Source organism: Cydia fagiglandana, chromosome 18 (genome assembly GCF_963556715.1).
Source record: "Cydia fagiglandana chromosome 18, ilCydFagi1.1, whole genome shotgun sequence".
Taxonomy (NCBI): domain Eukaryota; kingdom Metazoa; phylum Arthropoda; class Insecta; order Lepidoptera; family Tortricidae; genus Cydia; species Cydia fagiglandana.
In genome coordinates, this window is record NC_085949.1 from 10,587,842 (window position 1) to 10,613,815 (window position 25,974).

The 25,974-nt window shown below is 38.4% G+C and overlaps 1 protein-coding gene across 1 annotated transcript; it reads left to right on the forward strand.

Moving 5' to 3' along the window:
• On the forward strand, positions 1–25,958 carry LOC134673369 (pre-mRNA-processing factor 39). The gene is given in 19 exon segments (XM_063531340.1): positions 1–204; positions 285–899; positions 1,414–1,467; positions 9,090–9,134; positions 9,358–9,435; positions 9,543–9,686; positions 10,152–10,295; positions 13,157–13,318; positions 13,823–13,948; positions 14,626–14,752; positions 15,298–15,445; positions 16,557–16,716; positions 17,458–17,568; positions 19,443–19,607; positions 20,118–20,353; positions 21,173–21,257; positions 22,428–22,611; positions 23,546–23,744; positions 24,909–25,958. Coding segments are annotated over 19 exon segments (3,024 nt in total). The 5' UTR covers positions 1–174; the 3' UTR covers positions 25,120–25,958.
• Positions 25,959–25,974: the final 16 nt, after the last annotated feature.

Here is a 25,974-nt window from a genome sequence, read left to right on the forward strand (position 1 = left end):
CGAGTAGTACTACACTTCACTTCACTACGATTCAATTCGGATTGCTTGGTTTTGGTTGTGCGGCTAGAATTTATTGTATTCTTGTGTATTCTCTTGTGTCGATAGTTGTTTTATCAATATAAGTATACGCGTTCATATTATAGTAAGAATTGTAACTATTGATTAAAATTAAAAATGGATGATGATGCCAGCCCCGATTTGCAGGTGAGTGGTGTTTACTAGGTTATCAATCAATCGGTGCCCCCGACAGCCGTGAAGTATTTCATTATTTTGTAATTTTCCAGAAGTGTTTATCTGATGGACCGCTAGATGCGGATGATGGTCCTATGGACACTGATGAGGGCCCTTTGATTAACGAAAATTCTAACGGCCTGTCGCATTTGTTGACCGAGGGGGAGTTTAACAGTGTGGACGCGGTAGGGGTAGACGAGTCGTCCACGTCCAACCCGGGCTTTCTGAACGCTGTCGAGTTCTCTGCAGGGAGTGTTGGAGACTATTTGGTAAACAATACTGACGGATTCAACACCGAACTGAATTCGTTCGATGTAGGCGACAATGCCGTAACGTTTGCCGGAGACTCGTTGAACCATGTGTTATCGGATGGAGACTCTCATCTGAGCGACGGGTACAAGGCAGTTTCAGATACAGATGGTGATTTATTAGGTACTCCAGCAAAAATTGACATGGATAATGAAATCAGTGAAATATCAAATGATATTGCTGAAGACACATTAGATAAAACTGACGAAGACAATGTAATTCATGAGATCGAGTCATCAAATGATGCCGGGATCACCCTGGATGCAGATGAAGGAACTGCTAATGTGGAAGCAATAAAAACTGTTAATGAAATTCATACTGATCAGGAACCTGTCCTGCCTGTGGAAGAAGTTGAGCAGGTATTCTAAAAATTTCTTAACACACTTACACAAAGTGCAAACTCACACAGGGTTCTGTATTTATATTGATATCCATGTTCACACTCGGTACTAATTACATGCAAAAATCTTTACAAGCACAACTACTATAAAATGTTCCCCATAGTTAGTATTCTGAGAGTGCAGTAATGTCAATTTCATCATACATTATTTTAAATTGTACTCGATCAATCACTTGTTATTTATTTTTGAGTTGACCTGACAGATGTACAGTTATATCCAGTAAATTAAATAAATGCATCTAGTTATTGTTGTGTATTTAGACGAAGTAGCAGACTTACCTCTACGGAGGACTACTTTCTAATTACACTTAAATGGGTCACTTGTGTTCAAGAAAAAACATGATTGTCCTCTTTTAATATATTTTAATTAATATAAAAAGTACTATTTGCTTATTAGGTACTATAATTTGTGGTAGCTTGCTATCTTTTAAAAGAAAGAGGTTTAATTAGATACAAATATGTATATTTCTCAGGTCACACCATCAAAAGAAGCAACTGAAGTTGAGGAAGATAAACAAGAAGCACAGGTATTTACAAATCTTAGAGATCACCATCCATTTATTAAATGTTTATCAAAATAAATAAACAATGAAAGTATTGAAACCCATTCTTAGCTATTAGCTCAATAGTGGGACCGGATTTTTGCACTAAAAGTTTTGATAATTCTAAAGTTGAAAAAGTGATACTTATCTGATATAGGACATATTTTTAAGCATATTTGCAATATATGATGAAAAGTTAGAACGAGCGTTAGATATAAATTAGGTATTTATATATTTTTAGTAATGATTTTTTAATATTGAATTAAAGTGCAATGTTTAAGTTCCATTGTTTATAATATGTATGACGCTTTATAATGTAAAATTATTAGAAAAAATTTTAACGTGCTTCTTTGTCAAACTACAATTTGCTTATTATTTTGTCGATATTGAATTAAAGTTTAATAAATCCACAACAACATATCTAAATTTGTAAGTTAATAGGCAAGCTAAAAAGCTAGAAGAATAAGATATATGCTTTAGAATTAATATGCGTTTTTTGTCCTATAAGATCTAATATTGAATTAGAGTCTGTAAAAATAAGTCTATTACTATAAAATAATATACGCAGCCATACTATGGAAAGTAAGAAATTTCTGTGTGTAGCTTGCATTGTAATAGTAAAATCTAGTTAAAAAGCCGCGAAATTCATACATACGCCGCGCTGGTCCGTTAGTCGCCGGCGCGGCGCTCGAGAGCCTATCATAGCCTACCTATACATCGCCCCTCGCCCCACCTCCCGCTCAGTAACACTGTCTGTCTTTTCTTATCATTCATTTGTTTGTTTACCGTGCACATATATAAATTAGATGCGGACATTACGTGAAATTAAAATATCTTATTAAGTAAAAATACCTACAGTTGGTCAATCAGATCTTGTCAGTAGAAAGAGGCGGCAAATTTGAAAAATGTAGGCGCGAAGGGATATCGTCCCGTAGAAAATTTGAATTTCGCGCCTTTTTTTAGTGACAAGATTTGCTTGACCAGCTATATTTCATTATCTTGACTAATATTGTAATAAAAATGTACAAGATATTCACAACTATTTTTTACTATACATAGTTTGTCAAAGGACTGTCTCATTTCAAACATAGACAGAGAGAATCATCATACTATCTTTGACTTACACTAGTACTAGCACCCAAAAGAAAAGGATGAATATAGTTTTTTGTTTTTATTTACTGACTAATTGGTTTGACCAACTATACCTATTTCTGGTTCCTATTGTCATGTCCTGTCCTATTCAACGTCAATATCATAATATGTATATTATAAACCAACTGCTCAATATTACACGGTATACATCCTGAATATACAATAAGGTAAGTGGCCTGACTTACCTTATTGTATATTCCGTGTGGGCCGTATATGCCTATATACAGCCCACCTTAAATTAAAATGGTTTTTTTTTAATAAACAGGATATGAAGTATGAAAAACTCACTCAAATAGGTTTCTCATTTATTTAAGTTTCTTCATTATACCAAAATAGTTACAAAAATATTACGATACTCTTGGAAAATATGCCTTTTATAAAAGTCCTATTATGGGCCTTATTGAACACTACCAGTGTATTACTTAATCCCAATAATATTCAATAATAGTCAAATAACAATATTTGATACTTCATAACAGGAGAATTTATTTATAATAAGTGAAAATAATTATTTTGAGTCTTAATAACTAAAGATTGTCTAGTTTACGCGAAAATAGTAGGTAACTAAACATAAATCTTTATTAGTTACAGTAGTCTCATCTTTTAACATCTGGGGGCACGGCAGTGCCCCCGCCAAGACGAGAAAAGCGCAAGGGCACTATCTACCTTTTCTCGAAGCGCTTCGTCGTTTTTTGGAACCCTCATAACCTGGGGTTGGATTATACCAGATAAACAAAGTTCTCGGACTTATTAAGCATATCAATTGCATAGCTCTTATACTTTAGATTTTATTCATATCTAGAAACTTCGATTTCGTCACTGACTCACTCACTTGATGATCATCAATACCGGGTACTTCCTGAAGTCCTCTAAGAAGCTGAAATTTGGTATGTAAGATAGTTTTAGTACACAAACAACAAATAAATTCAAAAAAATTTTATCCCTAAGGGGATGAAGATGGGGCTTAATTTTTTATGGGAAATCAATAATCGCTGAACCGATTTAGTTGAAATTTGGTATATAGATAGGTATTGTTATGGGGAAGGATATAGAATAGATTTCAACCTCAAAGTTTAACCTTACGGGGCGAAGGCACATTTCAACCCCAAAGTTTACCCTTACGGGGTGAAGGGTTTATATGGGGAATCAGTAAGAAGAACATTGTGTAACAGATGCCCCCAGATACTTATTTCAGGATTTTTAATAGTAAATCACCCCCAACCCTTTAAATTAGGGGATGGAAGATTGTCATAAACAACTTACAAAAAGAAGTGAAATCCCATCAAAAACATTTTGATGTAAAATGTTGCCCAAACGAAACGGTTACATATCAAAATACCGAAAACTGATTTACCTAATGTTGAAACACCTATGCTTGATTCACCTATTTTTAAATGTTTTAAATGACCTATCGATCATTTTACCTAAACATTGACTTACCTAAGTTTATAATACCTAAGCTCAAATAACCTAATGGACGAAACACCTAATGCACGATATACCTAATGCACGATTTACCTACTGCACGTTTCACCTAAAGCTGATATACCTAATGGACGATACACCTAAAGCTGATATACCTAATGAACGATGTACCTAAACTTGATTTACCTAATGGACGAAATACCTAAAACTGTTAAACCTATCGCACGAAATACCTAAAGTTGATTACTTCCTGAACGAATTACCGAATGTCGATATGCCTAATGCACGGAATACCTATACCTATAGTACAAAATTCATATCATTTTGCCGAATGATCAAGTGGCAACTCCACCCAATGATTCGTATGATTTCCCAACCTTACAGTAGAAACTGTTTGTTTGGATAACAACTTAAAAATACACTTTTTGAAACGCTACTTTTTAGGTAGTAGAATGATTTTGTAAGTCTAATACAAAATTAGTTATCTTATCAAAAACTTAATTTTTGTAAGTTAACATCATGACGATGAAATATCGGTTTTGGCACTGTTTGGTCGCAGTTAACCTAACACGCTCCTCCTCGCTTTGCTCGTCGTCGCACCTATCTCTACTCTGGCAAATGACTAGACCTAATATTATAATAAAAAATAGTAAGCCAATTGAATGAATTTTGCTAAAAAAATTATACCAAATGCTGTATGTCCTAATAATATTCTACTAAACAATAATTAGGTACATATTTCGTTCATTAAGTGCATCGACTTCAGGTATTTCGTGCATTAGGTGTATCGAATTTAGGTCTTTCGTTCATTATGTATGTTAACTTTAGGTAATTCGTGCAGTAGGTATCACCTATGCTCGTTTCACCTATTTTTTTTAATACCTAATGATCAATTAACCTAAGCTCATAAGACCTAATGAACGAATTACCTATTGCACGTTTCACCTACAATTGGTTTACCTAAGCTCAGAATACCTATGCTCAATTTACCTAAAGTTGAAACACCTAATACTCGAAATACCTAAAGCTAATATACCTAATACAGGAAACACCTAATGTTGATATACCTAATGCACGAAATACCTAAACTCGGTACACCTAATGATCGAATTGCCTAAAGTTAACATACCTACTGCACGAATTACCTAAAGTCGGTATACCTAATGATCGAATTACCTAAAGTTAACATACATAATGAACGAAAGACCTAAATTCGATACACCTAATGCACGAAATACCTGAAGTCGATGCACTTAATGAACGAAATATGTACCTAATTATTGTTTAGTAGAATATTATTAGGACATACAGCATTTGGTATAATTTTTTTAGCAAAATTTATTCAATTGGCTTACTATTTTTTATTATAATATTAGGTCTAGTCATTTGCCAGAGTTGAGATAGGTGCGACGACGAGCAAAGCGAGGAGGAGCGTGTTAGGTTAACTGCGACCAAACAGTGCCAAAACCGATATTTCATCGTCATGATGTTAACTTACAAAAATTAAGTTTTTGATAAGATAACTAATTTTGTATTAGACTTACAAAATCATTCTACTATCTAAAAAGTAGCGTTTCAAAAAGTGTATTTTTAAGTTGTTATCCAAACAAACAGTTTCTACTGTAAGGTTGGGAAATCATACGAATTATTGGGTGGAGTTGCCACTTGATCATTCGGCAAAATGATATGAATTTTGTACTATAGGTATAGGTATTCCGTGCATTAGGGATATCGACATTCGGTAATTCGTTCAGGAAGTAATCAACTTTAGGTATTTCGTGCGATAGGTTTAACAGTTTTAGGTATTTCGTCCATTAGGTAAATCAAGTTTAGGTACATCGTTCATTAGGTATATCAGCTTTAGGTGTATCGTCCATTAGGTATATCAGCTTTAGGTGAAACGTGCAGTAGGTAAATCGTGCATTCGGTATATCGGGCATTAGGTGTTTCGTCCATTAGGTTATTTGAGCTTAGGTATTATAAACTTAGGTAAGTCAATGTTTAGGTAAAATGATCGATAGGTCATTTAAAAATAGGTGAATCAAGCATAGGTGTTTCAACATTAGGTAAATCAGTTTTCGGTATTTTGATATGTAACCGAAAATGTGTTTGGTGGGATATTTTTTTACAGTATAAATATTTATTCGTAACAGTAAGTTTTATCTTTTAACATATTTTTACAGTACATCTGGTGCTACATTACGACACCGGTGCTATAATAAGCACGTTAAAACACTCCCTTTGACCGTGTTTTAAAATTTGTCACTCGTTGCAAAATATCTATTTTTCGCAATTCTATCGTAAAAGAAAAGAAAACTAACGAAGAGGTTTTACGCATAGTAGGAGAGAGGAGGAGTTTGTTAAGAACTATAGACAATAGAAGAGGAAGGATGCTTGGGCACCTGATACGACACGACGAATTTATCAAAAATATCATAGAAGGGAAAGTTGAAGCAAACAGGAAGAGGGAAAGACCAAGGAGAGCGTACATAGATCAAATAAAGGAAAAGATCAACGTCGTGTCGTATTGGGCTGTCAAAGAGAAGGCCGAGGACCGCCAAACATGGAAATTGCTCCACCGACAAGAGTCATACTCTTAATTATATGATGATGATCGTAAATACCTACCTATCAGTTAAAAAAAAAGTCACTTGTAAATAGTTACTGCCTTTAAAAAGTATAAGTGCCTCAATGTTATTAGACTTTTTGATTCTTTAAAACGTCTTTAGGTCAATAAAGCAAGTGAAAAATTATTAGAGTTAGACCAAGAAAAGTCTGCAGCAATTTTGACAGCCCACGCAATGCAAGTGTTATTTATAAGTCATAATTTCATAGAAATTTCTTCAAATCGACCTTATTAATAAGAGATTAAAAATATTGAAAATTATCTTAAAATATTTTAATCTAATATTTCATCTCATACGTTCAATAAGGCCCGGGACTAGACCTTTTTACCTGCACTGACAGTGGGCCTTCTTAGCAACAAGTACACATTCAGAATAATTGGGATTAATAGGGAGCAACTGCTATCTTTGAATGCTGGGCCCCGCCGGGCCTCATATGCCTGCACCTCACCTACCTTATTTATTTGTTTTACAAGGGGAAAAGTTGTTGATTAACCGCTCGTGCTAATATTGATACCCAAACAAGCGAAACATTTTTTTTTATTAAATAGGAGGCAAACGAGCAGACGGATCACCTGGTGGTTAGCGATTTCCGCCACCCATGGACACCCGCAACACCAGAAGGGTTGCAAGCGCGTTGCCGACCTTTAAGATGGGGGTCTTTGAAGGTTTGAAGGTCGTATTGGACAGTTCATTCCACAGTTTGGCTGTGCGAGGCAGGAAGCACATTCACAAATTCAAACATTCTAAAATTGAAATGTTCGTAAAGTTGAACCTTGAGCGTAGTGAAGGTTTCAAGGGACGAAGGTTAAATAAAATTTTCACCACATCAGCTCGTAAAGGCCCTCTTGATTGTTCGAAACGGATAAGAAAAGTGGCATTTAAGTTGATGCAAATTTTGAGTTGTTACCGTAGGTAAATTGGATCAGTTGGTTGGTAATATTGACTTTAAAATGATAAATATTGAATAACGTTAGTTTGAAATTGATTTTATTATTATTTATTTATTATTTATTAACATAAAAATATACATCTTATACAATAACAGTGTCCCACAAAACAGTTTACACGGTTTGACTGTGGGATCGTGCAGTCTCTACTCTCTTATATTAGAAAAAAGTTAACATCTATCATTAGTAATAATGTCATCAATTGCTACACGCGATTTACGAGGTAACTACGCAGCTTTTTACCAAATATTACTTTATTGGCTTCCTGTCTGATGTCAGAGGGCAGGCTAAAGTAAATATTATCGGAGATGATCGCTCTTAAAAAATATATGTCGCTAGTCATTTATAACCTAAAAGCGCCAAATTACGCAAAATTATATTGAAATGACACCTGTGTATTGAATTTAAAGAATACTTTAACAAGGGTAGTGATCTGTATGACAATGCACCTAAAATAATTTTCAAATGTATCTATTATTTCTATACCTAACACGATAACGAATTCTACGTAAACGAAACCGCGGGCAATCCCTAGTACATATAGAAATAAATAAGGGAAGGTAAGTTTCCATTAGTGTACTGTGTAAAATAACTATTTACCATTGATAATAATTTTATAAACGCTTTGCGTATTTTTAAGGCCACCGCGCTAACCGCTAGCCCGCGACCGTCGATCGCTGCCTCCTGCCACGGCGCACAGCGCGGCGCGCGCAAACGCCGCGCGTTTGAAATGTAACTTAATATAAGCTCGCATTGCATACTTACGTATCAGTATTTACTGTCGCCGTGATTTTATATTTCTAATCTTTTGTGTGAGAAGTAAGATCTTTATTATGACCGTGTAATATTAACTCTACAAACTTTAATTCAATATTGACTATACTGCTTAACGAGAAATCAATATCTAGACAAGCACATTGTCTACATTTCTAACTTTTTACATGTATACTAAGTTGATAGATAATATCGTAATTTTGCAATATCAGCTACTCTAATTCTGTATTTACATAATAATTCCTGTTTTTACGTTCACCAGAAAGCAGCTGTTCCAGATTTCTAAAAACCGAATATTGTGAATAAATTAAAGTGTTATTGAATATGTTAAAGTTTTTTGTAACTTTAATTTTATATTTACATAGTTATTTAGCAAAAATTTAAAATTTAAATATGGCCGAACGCTCCACCTAAAATTTTCTAACTTTTTACATGAATGTCATTTAACATGCTTACAACAACATATCAAAAAAGAAAAAACTTTAATGTTATCAAAACCCATTTTTGTTCCACCGCTGGTCTATATCTAAACTTTGACTACTACTTCTAGTAGTGTGACTACTTAAAAAGTCAAAATATTTGATAAAAATTTGATTTGTTCCCAAAGTTGTGTATCTAAAGTTTCCTAACTTAAACAAATAAGGTTTTTGAAACATTTAGGTATGTATGTTTTTGTTCACAGGAGACTACAGAAGTTCAAGCTGTAACAGAAATACTGGAAACGGAGGTAAGATTCGTATGCTATATTTTATGGCCTTAGATAATAATATGTTTAATACTTTCAGTACCGGGCGCCCTGTTGTCAGTACAATATGAACACATATGTGTGAATGTGGGTTTGTAAGACCCCATGCAAAGTATGCTCAAGTACAAGTTACAGTAATTCCTGTGCTTTGTCAATAGGTATTGTTTGTTAAATCTATCTCTAATTGTTTAATTTTAATAAACAGGAAACAAAGACTGAAGAAAGCTCAGAGAAAAAAGAAGCAGATGATGTTGAAATGGCAGCTGAGAAAAGTATTCCAGAGGTAATTATTTATGGTTCCTGTAAAGTACTTACAATCAAACATACTCATTTTGTAAATACTCAAAATATTTACAATTTCTTATAATATAACATTGTATTTATTCACAGGTCAGCAGAGGTGCAGAGGAGACTGAGGTGGTCTCGGAAGATGAGCTCCCAGCCGTTGAGAAGCCAAGTGTTAAGGACGCTGAAAATGTCTCGGACGATGAGCTTCCTGGACCTAAGCCTGCCGAACTTCCTGCTGATACTGAGGTGCCATTATAAAAATATCTTTATCCATTCAGTTTTTGGTTTCTCTATTGTGTTAATCCAGAGTTATTCAGTCTTTTGTGAAGACTAAAACCATATTGTGCAAGATATATGTATGTTTAGAAACACATTAGTACATATATTTAGAAATTTTATCCTAAGTCTAGGAACTTTTTGGTAGTGTAATATTTATATTAAAATCAATGCTTAGCTTGCAATATAAATAATTTGCTGTACGAGCTATTAGTGCCCGATCCAAAACGTTCCATTAATCATAATCACTCTAATGGCGATGGCGTAATTCATAAACGCACTACAAGCCTCAATTAGCTATTAATTGTTTGTCTTAATCTGTCATTTTAACTTATGTATTTGTAAGAAAGGGATAAAACATTAATTACCAAATGTTGTGTAATATGTAATTAGGTATGATCTGAAAGAAAGTTCTGTAATCAACATGTTTTTTAGGTTGTATCAGAGGATGAGCTGCCAGAAAAGAAAGAGTCAAAGGAGTCTCGAAAGCGCAAAACAGATAATGACAAGGACGGCTACGATCCTGGCTCCCCTACCTCCGAGAGCGAGTCATCCAGCAAGAAGCAAGCGGTTGTTAAGGTATTGTGCAATGTCACTTCAGTTTGGATGTACAGAAACAGTTCACATACGAAATCCAGCAATCATACAAAACAGCAGGAGAATTTCATATACTCATTGTCAGTGTATACTCGTACTTTATCTACCTTGAGTTTTGAGGCTTAATAACCAGAAATTAATTTGTGCATTTGTTACAATTTAACACTAAAAAGAACAAAATCTTCACGCAAAATAGGCGCTTGTCGTCGAGTTGCCTGAGAGAATCCTGTCCGTTCTATAATACAATCTATATATATAAATGCAAGTGTCCTGACTGACTGACTGATTCATCAACGCAGAGCCGAAACTACAAAAGCCAGAAAGTTGAAATTTGCACACCAGATTGCATTTATAAAGTGTGCAAGAGATAAGAAGCGATTTTAAGAAATTCAACCCCTAAGGGGGTTAAAAAGGGGATGAAAGTTTGTATGGGGTTAAAGTTTTTTTTTAAGCTAGGAATTTGAAACTTCGTAAAAAGATATACATATTATTAAAATACAAGAAAACTAATTTCAGCGTTTTTGATAATTCATCCCCTAAGGTGGTGAAAAAGGGGTTAAAATTTGTATGGATATCAATCATTTTTTCGAATGTGGGACTTGAATCTTTGTATTTAGGGATATTATTAGAAGACAGGAAAAGTAATTTCAGCGTTTTGTAAAATTCATCCCCTAACAGGGTTAAAAAGGGGTTGAAAATTTTAATCCATTACAAATGCTTTGAAACTTCTTAGAAAGGCATAATAGCCGATTACAAAAAAAGTGATTGCAACGTTTTTGGAAATTCAACCCCTAAGGGGGTTAAAAAGGGGATGAAAGTTCGTCTTCGGGTGCAAATTTTATTTTAAGCTAGAAACTTGAAACTTTGTAAAAAAGTATCAAATTCAAATATAAGGAAACTAATTTCAGCGTTTTAGAAAATTCATCCCCCAAGGTGGTGAAAAAGGGGTTGAAAGTTTGTATGGAAATCAAAATTTTTTTCGAGCACGGGACTTGATTGAATCTTTGTATTTGGGGATATTATTAGAAGACAATAAAAGTAATTTCAGCGTTTTGTAAAATTCATCCCCTAACAGGGTTAAAAAGGGGATGAAAGTTTGTATGGGGTTAAAGTTTTCTTTTGAGCTAGGAATTTGAAACTTCGTTAAAAGATATATTATTAAAATACAATAAAACTAAATTCAGCGTTTTTGATTTTTGAAAATTCATCCCCTAAGGTGGTGAAAAAGGGGTTGAAAGTTTGTATGGATATCAAACATTTTTTCGAGTGTGGGACTTGGATCTTTGTATTTAGAAATATTATTAGAAGACAGGAAAAGTAATTTCAGCGTTTTGTAAAATTCATCCCCTAACAGGGTTAAAATGGGGATGAAAGTTTGAATCCATTACAAATGGTTTTGAAACTTCTTAGAAAGGCATAATAGCCGATTAAAAAAAAAAGTCATTGCAACGTTTTTGGAATTTCAACCCCTAAGGGGGTTAAAAAGGGGATGAAAGTTCGTCTGCGGGTGCAAATTTTATTTTAAGTATGGAACTTGAAACTTTGTAAAAACGTTTTAAATTTAAATACAAGAAAACTGATTTCAGCGTTTTTGAAAATTCATCCCCTAAGGTGGTGAAAAAGGGGATGAAAGTTCGTCTTGGGGTGTAAATTTAATTTTAAGCTAGGAACTTGAACTTTTTGCAAAAAAAGGTATTAAATTAAAAAACATGAAAACTAATACAAGCATTTTTGAAAATCATCCCCCAAGGTGGTGAGAAAGGGGTTGAAAGTTTGTATGGAGATCAACAAAGAACTTGAATCTTTGTATAAGAGAATACAAGAAAAGTAATTTCAGCAACCAACATCAAAATCCACTTGAATTAAAAAACTTCATACAACTTGCTAAAAAAGAAAAGTACTTAATTTCAACATTGCTTGGATATGAAAATTATAGGTACTAAAGATGTAAAATGTTGAAGATAAGATTCCACGCGGACGAAGTCGCGGGCAACAGCTAGTACAATACAAAATCATTTTCAATTTCTTCACTAAGATCATCTACCAATGATGTGAATTATGTGTTCTGCACTGCAACCATTAAAATCATTCAGACACTAAATTGTTTAAATTCAGTTTACTTGATATCGTGATATTTCTTATCAGAGTTTTAAAATTGTGTAATTTGAAAAGGTTTTTATGTGCACAATGTTGTAAAAATGTAATCCATGTTAGTATAATAAATGAAAAACAGACTTTGTCTGTCATCTATACATATCAGAACTAATAATAAAATTTTAATGACATTTAGGTTTGTAGCCCTATAACCCCCGAAGATACTAACTTTATTTTTGGAATTCCCTTTGCTCGATACATAAAGCATTTTATATCCCAATGACCCTCTCCTTTTCACATTCATTGTTCCACGTTCAATAATTTTCAACCGCGTTCTTCTAAAAAGTAATTAAAGTTTTTCTCCGTCTAGCAGTTTAAATACCCACTTCTATCTTATCTTATCTTATATCTTATTGTTTTCTGGGGCCCTTGCGGATACACTTCGACCCATAGGGATCTTTTGTGCAATGACCCCCTAGAAAAGATCCGTTAACTACTCAAAAGCTTTTCCCACCGTATCCATGTGTCGGATGATGGAGCTCATGGGTAGCGTTTTAAAGTCCTTTGGTTCCAGATATCCTGCTCCAAATTCATTCATTCTTTGTCTGGCGAGGGCTTGACATTCACACATTAGGTGTTTTACTGTCTCTTCCTCTTCGCCACACATACGACAATCGGTGTTGTCAGAGTGTCCCATCTTGGCCAAATACCTACTTCTAAGTTTCCCTTGTTTTTTTTTATTTCAATAGAATGGCGAAAGCAAGCCAGTGCCTTCCGAGAAGCGGCTGTCAGTGGACGAGAAGCCTAAGAAGAAAGCTCTCCCGGAGCTCGACAAATATTGGAAGGTTGTCAATGACGACCCCACTGACTTCACTGGCTGGACGTATCTGTTGCAATATGTTGATCAAGAGGTAAGGCAAAAATACCTTTTGAGCATATTTCACTTTATTTCCATTTTTTTCTAATCGAATTTAAACTGTTGTGACTTGTGAGACATTGAATAACTTTACGGTTTAGACTCACTTGTCATTTAGTCACTCGCGCGATACACGGCCGGCGTGAACGCTGCTCGCACTGTTAGTGCTTGAGAAAGGAGATCTAGGCTCTCCCAAAACATGTCGCGCGAGTGACTTACTACAAGTGAGTCTAAACCGTAAAATTATTCAATTTTCTCTAAGATGCTCAAGTTTAAAATAAATGACTACTATGAATTTTAATAAAAAACTGCACTAATACCAAATTAAGTATTAACACTAAAAAAATGATGACAAACATTTGCTAATCTTATTCTGCCTTATGAGGTGAATAAGAACTGAAACTCATGTTGATTGGCAAGGGCCAACTGATTATGACATTCCACTACAATTTTCAAATAATTCTGTCGTAAAGTGACTACATAAGCCCGTTGTCCACAGAGCGAAGTAGAGGCCGCGCGAGAGGCCTACGACGCCTTCCTGTCGCACTACCCCTACTGCTACGGTTACTGGCGAAAATACGCCGACTACGAAAAACGCAAAGGAAGTAAAAAGAAGTGCCTCGAGGTGAGTACCCTAGCCCCCCAACCACGCTACCATTTTATACGCGTGAGTTGGTAAGGCTTCCATCAAATAAATACGCCTGAGTTTCATTTCTGTCTTAACACTATGGATTTATATTATTAGTCATAACTGGTATTTTGCAATTACTTTTTTTTCCCAACAGCGCTTCGAGGCCCACGTTCGTAACGCAAAGCCGTCCGTACGCACCGGAGTCTGTTACCTAGTGTATCGTTTGTGGTGTTATGATATTCTAGTTCTAGTGCTTTTATTTATATTCTGTACACGCATGTATTGTAATACCTTTTCATGTATTATATTTAAGTACGTGATAATTGATGGTGGATATAATTAAGGTTCTAATGACTAATCCATGGTAGCATGGAGCGGACAGGTCGCGTATAATGCCAATAGGCAGTAGAACGGAAGAAGCGTCGGAGGCTACTGCGGGCGGCGCGGCGAGTCACAGGTCTAAGCCCAGGCAACTTTTATATACGTAGGCGCGCGAGGCGAGGTGAGCCGTCCACTGTGCCCTCACCGACCCTCGCTGCGCCTATACAAAATTATATGAGATGACACATACAATGATACAATGCTATATGATATTCCCTTGCTTCGTTGTGCCGTCGGTCGGCGGCGCTCGCCCCTCTCGGAGCACCCGCATCAATGCTCTTACGTTTCAGGTATTGGAAAGGGGGCTGAAAGCCATCCCACTGTCGGTTGATCTTTGGATACACTACCTCAATCACATTAAAGCCACTAGAACCGAAGATCACGCATACATCAAGGCGCAGTACGAGAGAGCTATAGGTAAGACACTGCTTTATTTATGTTGTTTACTTAGCAAATCTCAGATACTGTTTTCAAACATTGTTATGAGCAATATTTTGACATGTTGTGCGATATTTCGACGTGGTTAGGAACCTCAGCATATTTTTTTACGCGAATGATCAACCGTGGAACCCTATTTTGCAAACCTAAATTAAAAAGTTTTTAAGAGTAAGTAAACTGACAGCGTTTAAAATTGTTTTTTTCGTTGTAAAATATGCTCGTTAAAATAGAAAATATATAGAAGTTCATTTAGATAATAATTAAAACGAGTTGTATTATACCATAGCGCGGTAAAACTAATCTAATTTAACACATGCAACAGTAATATGGAAGAAAAGCACATCTATTGCAGAAAAAAAGGCATGTTCACGTTTTTTATTTTAACGATAATTCGATTATTTAAATTACCTACTTTATACGTTAGTAAGTGGGAATTCTTATACATGAGTTATGTGATACGATTTGTGGAACTATGTATATTTGATTATATCCTATACAATGGTTGACCAGTGACCGTTTTGCAGAGGCGTGCGGTTTGGAGTTCCGCTCGGACCGCCTCTGGGAGTCGTACATCAAGTGGGAGGCGGAGAACGGGTCCGCACTCAACGTCACCAACATATACGACCGTTTGCTGGCCACACCCACTCTCGGCTACACATCGCATTTTGACAAGTCAGTATACGCTACACGGGCTATGTATGTGTGCTTTTTTAATTCAGTAATATTATTGTATATGTAGAATTGGCTTGTAGTTAGCTTATGATATACTATAAAGTTTTTTTGCTTACACGTTTTCAGATTTCCGTCGAAATTTATTAGCATGATGCTTTTGTATCTCCTTGGATTTCACGCGCCTATAAATCCCGGCCTTTTAATAGGCTTACGTGGGTATATAGATCCAACACGTAGAGGCCTCTTGGAGAGCTCTCATGCCATGAACATGATGCTTTGTATTTTTTTTGTCGATATCGAAATGAATAATTAAATTGATTTGATTGATTGTAAATAAAATCGTCAATAATGTGTCAAAAGGGGTTGTTATTTTATCAAAAAATCAACACTTGACTATTTGAGATTATTTTCCTAAACTTATAACTCTTATAAGCCGCTATACCTAGAGGTGTTGGTCTTTATAAATAAGCTACAAACTTGCATTTAGTTTCATCTGCCCTGTTGTCTTTCCTCTCCTCCTTACAATGGCCGCTTAAACCTTAAACTGCTGCACAGATTGAGGTGAAATTGGATAGGTACAGAGATAGTTGGAAGCTTGAGGAAGAACATAAGATAGTTGCTATCAAAAATCATCTTCGTTTCATGCAAACGAAGTCACGGGCAGAAGCTAGTCTAATAAAAACAATGCGGTTATGTATTGTCGAAAACATACTTTAACAATAGGTAGGTTTCGGGTGAACTATCATTGATCTTACGCACACTGAGCTGAAATGTTGGTCTAGGACAGCCATGTGTGATGATGATGACCGCTTCTATTAACTAATATCTCTACAGAAGGACACGGGACTATATCTTCCGTCACAAGTGAAGGTACTTCAGAAACTATACCTACTTACATGAAGATCCTAGCCTTAGTGAAATTTACTAAGGGTCGGTTGCACCAAACTGGTCGTATCGTTAAAGAGTTCGCTAAATTTTTATGTATGAAAAGTTTCATAGTTAAGCGCCGGGGCGCGCCGGCTGACGTTGATCAGTCTGTCAAATGTGGTTGGTGCAACTGGCCCTTAGTCTGTCTCTGCTCTGTATAAAAATAAACAATTTTGTGTCACAGTTTCCAAGAGCACGTGATGTCGGAGCCGGTGACGGGCGTGATATCGCGGTCGGAGCTGGTGCGGCTGCGCGGCGACGTGCGCGACGCGGTGCGCGAGGCGGGCGGCGCGGCGCCGCAGCTCGACCTGCCGCCCGGCGAGGACGAGCCCATTGACCACATCGTGAGTGTTGCCAGGGCCCTCATAAACTATGCTGGGGCAAATTTTTCCACTTTTTAAATTTATTCTAAGCTTAATAGCATCGGTCGCTGACGTTTCTGCTTGTTAAAAATTAAAATTATGCTGGGGCACTTGGGCACATAAGAATTTGGGGCCCTTTTGGAAAGTAAAGACAGCGAATTAAACTAACATTTTACTACTATGATGATTATGGGTAATCGAATATACTGATGTTACTGTCTGTCCTTCGGGGCCCCCTGAGGATGCGGGCCTGGGCACGGGCCACGTGTGGCCTTATGGTAAAGACGGTATTGAGTGTTGCTGTACAAAAGTATGGTCGCTGAAGACGGATCATTATCATAGTTTTGTTATGTTTTTATTGTGTCAGTAGCAAGCGCATGAGAAAAAGTGTATACGGCTTTGCGCGTGTGACACGGCGAAAATAATGATAGTACATCATCATCATGCATCGTATGATGTGTGTGATTACTCTCAAGCTACAAAACATAAAGCTGGCTAATGGGGTTGGCAACTGTCAAAGGTTTGCGTAGATGGCGCCATCATAGCTTGCCCCTTTTTCTATGAGATTTGGCTTAAAGGGCTGGCATCCAGGGCATTAAAAAAACATAAATTTGGCACAATTCTAGGGATTGACAGGGCAAGCTATGCTGGCGCCATCTGCTAAATCCTTCGACCGGCCAACCCCATTAAAACTAAATTAAATATTTTTATTTTGAAATACAGGCTTCTGACGAGGAGGCTCAAGCCATCAAGGAGCGCATCATCGCGGCGCGCCGCAAGGTGCACAAAACCACGGGCGAACAGGTCGCCGCCAGGTGGACCTTCGAAGAGGGAGTAAGTGTTGTTTTATTTCTAGTTCAGAAACCAAGATTATTAGAGAGGGAGAAATTATAGATTTCTGAAAACTAATTTTAACCGTTACCTTAGAATCAAGTAGACACCGTTCTTGGTCCCCACAGAAAATCTCAATATACACATGATGCTTGTTCAAGCATTCGTGATAGCTGATAACACAACACTTTGGCTGCTTTGATATGATCGTTACTTTCTGCAAAGAACTCTTTAACCAAACCTAAAATCGACTTGCATGTCAACACATAAAGGGTGAGTACTATTAAATTGTCGCAATCTGAATAAAATTTTATACAATAATAATATACAATAAAATTCAAAAATGTTTATTATTGGTAAGTTTATGATAAAATAGGCGAGCTAAAACAGTTTTATTGTTTGTCTAGAGCACGACGTGAGAATTCTCGGACTTTACTCTTGACCCGACTCATAGAATTTTGCACGGAATCATTTGTGATAAATTTAGTACATTTAATCCACTTCCTTTTGAAATCGGGCAATGATGTGGCCGGTTGGCATGTTTTCCGCAATTTTGTTTTTATATTTGCCCAGTATTTTTCTATCGGCCGTAATTCTGGGCAATTTGGCGGATTTAATCCCTTTGGTACAACATCGACAGAATTCAAATTATACCAATCCATAGCTCTAGATGAATAATGGCAACTTGCCAAATCCGGCCAAAATAATGTCGAACAATTGTGCTTTTTAATAAGTGGCAACAACCTTTTCTTTAGGCATTCGGATATATAAATATCTGTGTTAATTGTGGCAGTGGTTACAAAAGGCGAACTTCTCATACCGCACTGGCATATCGCTTGCCACACGAGGAACTTTTTGGCAAATTTCTCGACTGGAATCACTTTTTCTGATTCAGGTAGACCCGAGACGTTGCGGGAAGAAAAGTATTGATTGCCTGGTATTGATTTGAAATCAGCCTTTACATACGTTTCGTCATCAATGATTAAGCAACCTGCTGTATTTTGAACAAACAAAGCGTACAATAATCTAAAACGTCGAACTGCTCGATTATACTGATCAACCGTTCTTTTCGGAGCTTTTTGTTTTTTGTAAGTAACAATACCGCAGTTTTTTTTTATTTTTTGTACATTGCTTTGGCTTGTTCCAACTTTTTTGGACACATCTCGGGACGAAATAGCCGGATTCTGATCAAACAGTTTACACACCTTTGATTCCAACTTTTTGTTCCGTTTTCTTGTCGGATGACCCTCTCGCTGCTTTCTTTCAGTAGTTTTACCTCGTTTTAGCTTTTTTATGGTCCTTTGCACTGTTCTCCGAGTTGTATTGCACGATTTTGCAAGTTCCAAAGTAGATATATAGGGATTCATAGTAAATTTTTGCAAAATTAAATCGCGCACGCTTTTTTCCTTTGACGACATCTTGAAAGACAAATACAAGTGAATGTTTTTTTTTAAGAATAAAAGATGCCAATACATTCTAATTTTGATATATATAATAAGTTTTACCAAAAAGGTTGAGAGTCTAGAAAAAAAACGGAGTATGTTAGCGACAATTTAATAGTACTCACCCTTTATATGGGTATATCACACAACGCGAAATAAAAACCAGTTTTCAAGGTATCGTCTTGGGTCGTCCCATTCGTTTTTCGTCAAGTTCTTAAATTAGTCCTATTCTGCTTTCATCACTCATTCTACATTCGTCACAATCGTCGGTGGCTTTCAATGTAGAATGAGTGACGAAAGCAGAATAGGACTAATTTAAGAACTTGACGAAAAACGAATGGGACGACCCAAGACGATACCGTTTTCAATACGTTACCTCATCATAAGAAATGAGTTTTATGTATTGATGCCTAATATTTCTGTATTGTTGTAAAGATCAAGCGGCCCTACTTTCACGTGAAGCCCCTGGAGCGTTGCCAGCTCAAGAACTGGAAGGCGTATCTAGAATGGGAGAAGCAGCACGGCTCGCTGAAGCGCGCTCTAGTGCTACACGAGCGGTGTCTCATCGCCTGCGCGCTATACGACGAGTTCTGGATGCGGGTACGTTGTCACGATGTCTTTGTTGAACATTTTGGTCTCAATTCTCTCAAGTCTCAATTTATTTGAGATCCTTCACATGTTTTGAGTCACCTTTTTTCGATTGATTTGACGTACAATTTTTACTGTTCTTTACGGCACAACCTAGGTTTAACCCCACTATTTTAGTAACCCAAACACATACAAAATGCGATGTGTTCGATGAATAGTATTATCTTATAAAACTTTTATATGACGTTGACTTTATTCAAGTATATAAAATCATGTCTAACGTCCACTGTCTCTAACCAGCCGGCCTAGCCAAGGTGACAATCGCTTGCGCTACGACAACGAAACGCTTTGTGACTCTCTGTCGCTCTTCCATATTAGTGCAACATTAACAGTTGCGATTCGTTCGCTACGGAGCGTAAGCGATTGGCATGTTGGCTACGCAGCCAGTATTTTTATTTTGTTTTTTACATGTAAAGGTGACTATGACTATTTTTTAACCCTTAAATGTTTTGTCATTTTTAGCTGATAAAGTTCCTAGAAGAGCGCATAGAAACGAACCCTGAGCTAGTAGCCGTAGAACGAGAGGTCCTCGAGCGAGCGTGCACCGTCCACCACCTCGACAAGCCGGAGCTCCACCTGCACTGGGCGCACTTCGAGGAGGCCCACGGCAACGCCGCCAAGGCCGCCGAGATCCTCGACCGGATAGAGAAGACCTGCCCCACGCTGGTGCAGATACAGTACAGGTAGCTATAGCTAGTGCCAGAGCGAGAGGGCGAGCGTGCCGTCTCACCTCGACAAGCCGGAGCTCCACCTGCACTGGGCGCACTTCGAGGAGGCCCACGGCAACGCCGCCAAGGCCGCCGAGATCCTCGACCGGATAGAGAAGACCTGCCCCACGCTGGTGCAGATACAGTACAGGTAGCTATAGCTAGTGCCAGAGCGAGAGGGCGAGCGTGCCGTCTCACCTCGACAAGCCGGAGCTCCACCTGCACTGGGCGCACTTCGAGGAGGCCCACGGCAACGCCGCCAAGGCCGCCGAGATCCTCGACCGGATAGAGAAGACCTGCCCCACGCTGGTGCAGATACAGTACAGGTAGCTATAGCTAGTGGCAGAGCGAGAGGGCGAGCGTGCCGTCTCACCTCGACAAGCCGGAGCTCCACCTGCACTGGGCGCACTTCGAGGAGGCCCACGGCAACGCCGCCAAGGCCGCCGAGATCCTCGACCGGATAGAGAAGACCTGCCCCACGCTGGTGCAGATACAGTACAGGTAGCTATAGCTAGTGGCAGAGCGAGAGGGCGAGCGTGCCGTCTCACCTCGACAAGCTGAAGCTCCACCTGCATTGGATGCATTTTAAATTGAACCTTAATAATATGGATAGTTAAGGGCTAATTTTGAAGTAAATGGAGGAAATCGTTGAACCGTTTACTCGTATTCATGCTTATATTGTTTACATTCTACATCCAAGCTAAATTGATTTGTAATAATACAACGACACAGACAATTCCTAGTCTATGTACAACGAATACGGCATAAATACTAAATAAAACGTATGTTGACATTATTTAACAATTTCAGACGTGTCAACCTGGAACGTCGTCGTGGGGATTACGACAAATGCTCGCAGCTATATGAGACCTATATCGCCGCTGCAAAGAATAAGGTGAGTTTTTAGGGTTCCGTACCCAAAGGGTAAAACGGGACCCTATTACTAAGACTCTGCTGTCCGTCCGTCCGTCTGTCACCAGGCTGTATCTCACGAACCGTGATGGATAGACAGTTGTAATTTTCACAGATGATGTATTTCTGTTTCCGCTATAACAACAAATACTAAAAACAGAATAAAATAAAGATTTAAGTGGGGCTCCCGTACAACAAATGTGATTTTTGACCGAAGGTAAGCAACGTCGGGCGGGGTCAGTATTTGGATGGGTGACCGTTCTTTTTTGCATTATGGTACGGAACCCTTCGTGCGCGAGTCCGACTCGCACTTGCCCGGTTATTTAATTACGATAAATCTAAGTAGAGTAAATGTTCAGTCCTCATATGCCGCACAACCGAAACCTTTCGACAGTGTAGCTATGTTAGATAACATAACCATTGTCATATTGTATTTATTCACCTACTGCTGGGTTCAGAGGGTCTTTTGCGAAAAACAAAATTCGAAATTCCGTTATCTGCCCCTCTATCGTTCTTGAATAATCAAGCGATAGAGTGGTAAATAAAGAATTTTTTTGCGGTAGAGCCTCAGGCGGTCATTCCTCTTGTCATCGTACAAGTGGCTTTGGGCTAGTAGCCTTTACATAAATCTTTGTATGCATACGTATACAAGTTTCCTAACGACGTTTTTCTTTACTGATGATGATGAGTTTACTATCAATAGCGCTTCGAACGTAGTCTTGGGATCACGCATGAAAGCTCTCTTCAAAACGCGATAGCAGCGGGTGGGGTCAAGACTTGTGCGCGAAGCTTTCGATTTACGCATTTATTGTGGGTGAGGTTTGGTTGTATCGTTTGGATTGAGCATATTAAAGTATCGTTTACCTCTACCAGTGGGGAGACACTCCTGACTTCGGTCGAACTCGGCTCCGTTCGGCTCAGCATTGCTCCGAGCATTGACCACTTGACTTCCTTTTGCGTGCACGACCACAGATAAGATAATCACTTGAATTTCGACAACCCTAAATAGCCGAAAGGGCCAGGGAGGCCGAAGGGAGCCATATGTTAGAAAGGGATAGCATGATTCGACCCTGAACCGCTGTCAAATTTCGGGTTTGTAGGAAGTGTCCTTTCTTTACGGGTAGTACTATTATTTCTTCTGTGCCTCTGCCAGGCTATCGCGTCAGCGCTGTCCATCAAGTACGCGCGGTTCCTGCACCACGTGCGGCAGCAGCCGGGCGCGGCGCGCAAGGCGCTGGACGAGGCGGTGGCGCGCGACCCGCTCAACCAGCGCCTGCACATGCAGCGCCTCGACCTCGCGCTGCACACGCCGGGCACGCCCTACGAGGAGCTCGAAGGTAACCTGGGCAGTGGGCATTTTCATTTAAAAGTGTACCATTAACTTTTGGGTTATTTCTATTCAGAATCACGGGGACTATCGATTTAAAAAAGAAAATAAAATGTGTGCCAAAATAAAATTTAGTTGTGTAACGCACAAAACTGTTAAAAAACTGGCCCAAAAATTTGTATAAAAATTGGGGACACTTTTTTTCTTTGCCTCATTCAATAGTACTCGTGATTCTGAGTCTAAATAACCCAAAAGTTGATGGATTTGCGAAGAAAAGTAAATGGTACCATTTTTTTTGAACCAACTACGAGTACACACCAATGTAATGTTCTAGAGTTCCCGCACCGTCTATATAAGCCTTTTCTCAAAAATGGACGGCAAAGTCGACTTTGCCGACTAAAAAATTGGTCGCGAAGCGCGGAGTTTATGGTCAGTCAAAAATTAAAAAGTTAAAAACATTGCAGTCTCGATTTTGGGACTGCAATGTTGCATACAAATTCCATTATTTGTCGAGTTCCAAACTTTTTAAAAGTTCAAATGGCCATATCAAATGAAGGCACAGGCCCATTAAACAGCCAAACAGATGATTAATACCGCGACTATTTAGCTGTCTCAAATAGGTTGGCGTATTTTCGGCAGAAAAATACACTTCTATTTTTTTATTAAAAAAATAAAAAGGCGGCAAGGGCTTTTCTCTGTGAAAATATATACGTAAGAACGTTGCTTTTGTAAAATATTTCTATGATATTTATGTTTCTTGCACCATTTTTGAGAAAAGCACTATATATGACTCGGCTGGAAGGCTACTTGCTGGCTTCGGATTCAATTAAACGGACTCCCAAGGTCGTCCGTTTAAAACGAATCCTCAGCCTGCAAGTAGCTACTTCCGAGCCTCGACAATAATGTACTATTACACGTTTCCATACGTTTGCCATCTTTTCCAGAGCTGGTATCGTCGTACGAGAAGCAGGAGGGCGCGGAGCTGGAGACGAGCGCGGCGCTGGCGTGGCGGCGGCGCGAGCTGGCCGAGGAGCTCGGCGGCGCCGCCGCGGCGCGCGCCGCCGCCGCGCACGCGCGCGCGCTCGCCAAGCACCTGCGCAAGCGCGCGCGCAAGGACAAGCACGACGTGCCGCCGCCGCCCAAGTCAGTATACGCACCCGGTAAATATAGTCTCACAGACCAATTTGTCAGTAGAAAAAGGCAACAATTTCAAAATTGGTACGGGAGATCGATTTTATTTTACTAATTTACCACCGTTTTCTACTGACAAAATTGACTTGCTGGACTATATGTATGTACCTTTCCTCTCTCCCACCAGTACAGACGACAAATTAAAAAAAGTTAACCTTTCGATACAGTGAAACCTGGTTAATTGGCACCTGGATAAATGGAAAACCTCAATAATTGCAACCAAAAGTCCGGTCCCGGTCCCTTGAGACCAAAAGGCCTCTATAATTGAAATTTTGGAACCTCTACAATTGCAATTTAGATTTTAGTGCTTTTCGTAATTTTGCCTCTGTAATTGACCACATCGCAACTAAGACCTCTATAATTGACACTGTGCTAAAAAAATCCGTTATTTTTGCTCTTCTTTTTACCTCTATTATTGAAACGAGTCTAACTTATTACCTCTATAATTGAAATAATGTAGTTGTAGACAGCAGAAATAATATATGTATTAACAGCAATGATCATTTTATTTATATCTTCATCCCGAATTCAATTTATTTATTGGGTAACTATCACAGCCTGTAGTAGGTGAAATACTTTTAATTAAATCAAAAACAAAGTATGTAAAGTTACATTCTAATAAAACTTTCTTCTACAATTCAAGGGATTTTTTTTAAGCCCAAATGATTAATAAGAAAATAAAGTAGTAATTAATGTAGTGTAAAAGTACAAGTATAGACATAAGCAATATAAAGACCAAAAACCCAGAACGTAAGCGTGTAAATCTACTTTCAAAGGTTATTTGCACCTCCATAAAAGAAATTTGTCAGAACGCAACCTCTATTAATGAGGACCTCTATAATTGACACAACGATTTTTTGAACCTCGTTAATTGACATGACCTGCTTAAATGAAAAACCTGGTTAATTGACAAAAAATGGCCGGTCCCTTGAGATTGCAATTATCCAGGTTCCACTGTATTACATTACAAATGATAAAATGGCGTCAACGGCGTCACAATGTATGCCCCTCCTCCCTCCCGCTACGCCTTTGGTGATATTAATAGTCGGCGATTAACCATATATATGTTTTGCACTTCACAAGAGTCGGCATTCTAACCGAAAAACTGTATTCCAGCGCAAGCACAGACACGAAGAAAAAGGAAGCGGCCGCTAGTTCGACGACGACGGCGGCCAGCTCCGCCTACTACCAGACCCCTGCCGCCACCACGCAGTCCTACGAGCAGAGCTACGCGCCGCCCTACCAGCCGCCCTGGGGCTACCAGCAGCCGCCCGGGCCCTACCAGCACCACCCGCACCCGTGGCCGCAATACCCCAACTACTACTAGCACAAACCGAGCCGGCGTAACTAAACACTGATCTCAAAACTAAATACGTACAGGTCTTGACTCCAAGCTCAGAGAGTTATTGATTGTAATGCCGCGGCCACACTAAAGGGAAACGCCGTTGATTATCGCGATAATGAACGGCGTTTCCCGTTAGTGTGGCCCCGGCATAATAGAGGTAAAGTCTAAGAAAAAATGTGCCACCTAGATTGACAACCGAAACAGAACGCTCTGTACTACGTCGTGTGTTGTGGTCACTAAAGTGTCCAACGCAAAGTTTTGACTACCATAGTTACAGCATAAAGTACTGAGCCGTATAGCGCCGTCTCGTGTAGCTGTCGAATTCGAAGCACGTACCTAATTCTTAGACTACTCATCTAGTGCAATCAATATACCTTTGCTGTCGCATCACGCTTGCTTTTTCGTGTACACTCTCTACTGCATACCTCCAGGTAAACATGGTAGCAAAACGTACACAAAAAGCGAAGTGTAATTCAAAATTTAACAGTACAGTAAACTTTTGCTGGCACATTCACTCGTTCTTAACAGCAGATACCATGGTCTGTCACCAAATGGTGCGTGCCATGAGTTTACCCTCTCTTTATATTGGAGACTTGAATATCGATGTAGTTTAAATAATCTATCCTTACAGCGAAATATCCAGAAAATTAGTTACGCTAGGTAGTGTATGGGTTAGATGGGGAGTAGGTTAAGATTGGACGATTACACTTAAGTGTTTTTACCGCACCACCGTTTTACAACAACCGACAACTCAGTGTGATTGTTTCAACATTTAATGCTTTGTTGTACATTTAAATAAAAAAATATTTACAAACTATAAATTGTGTGTTATTTCAT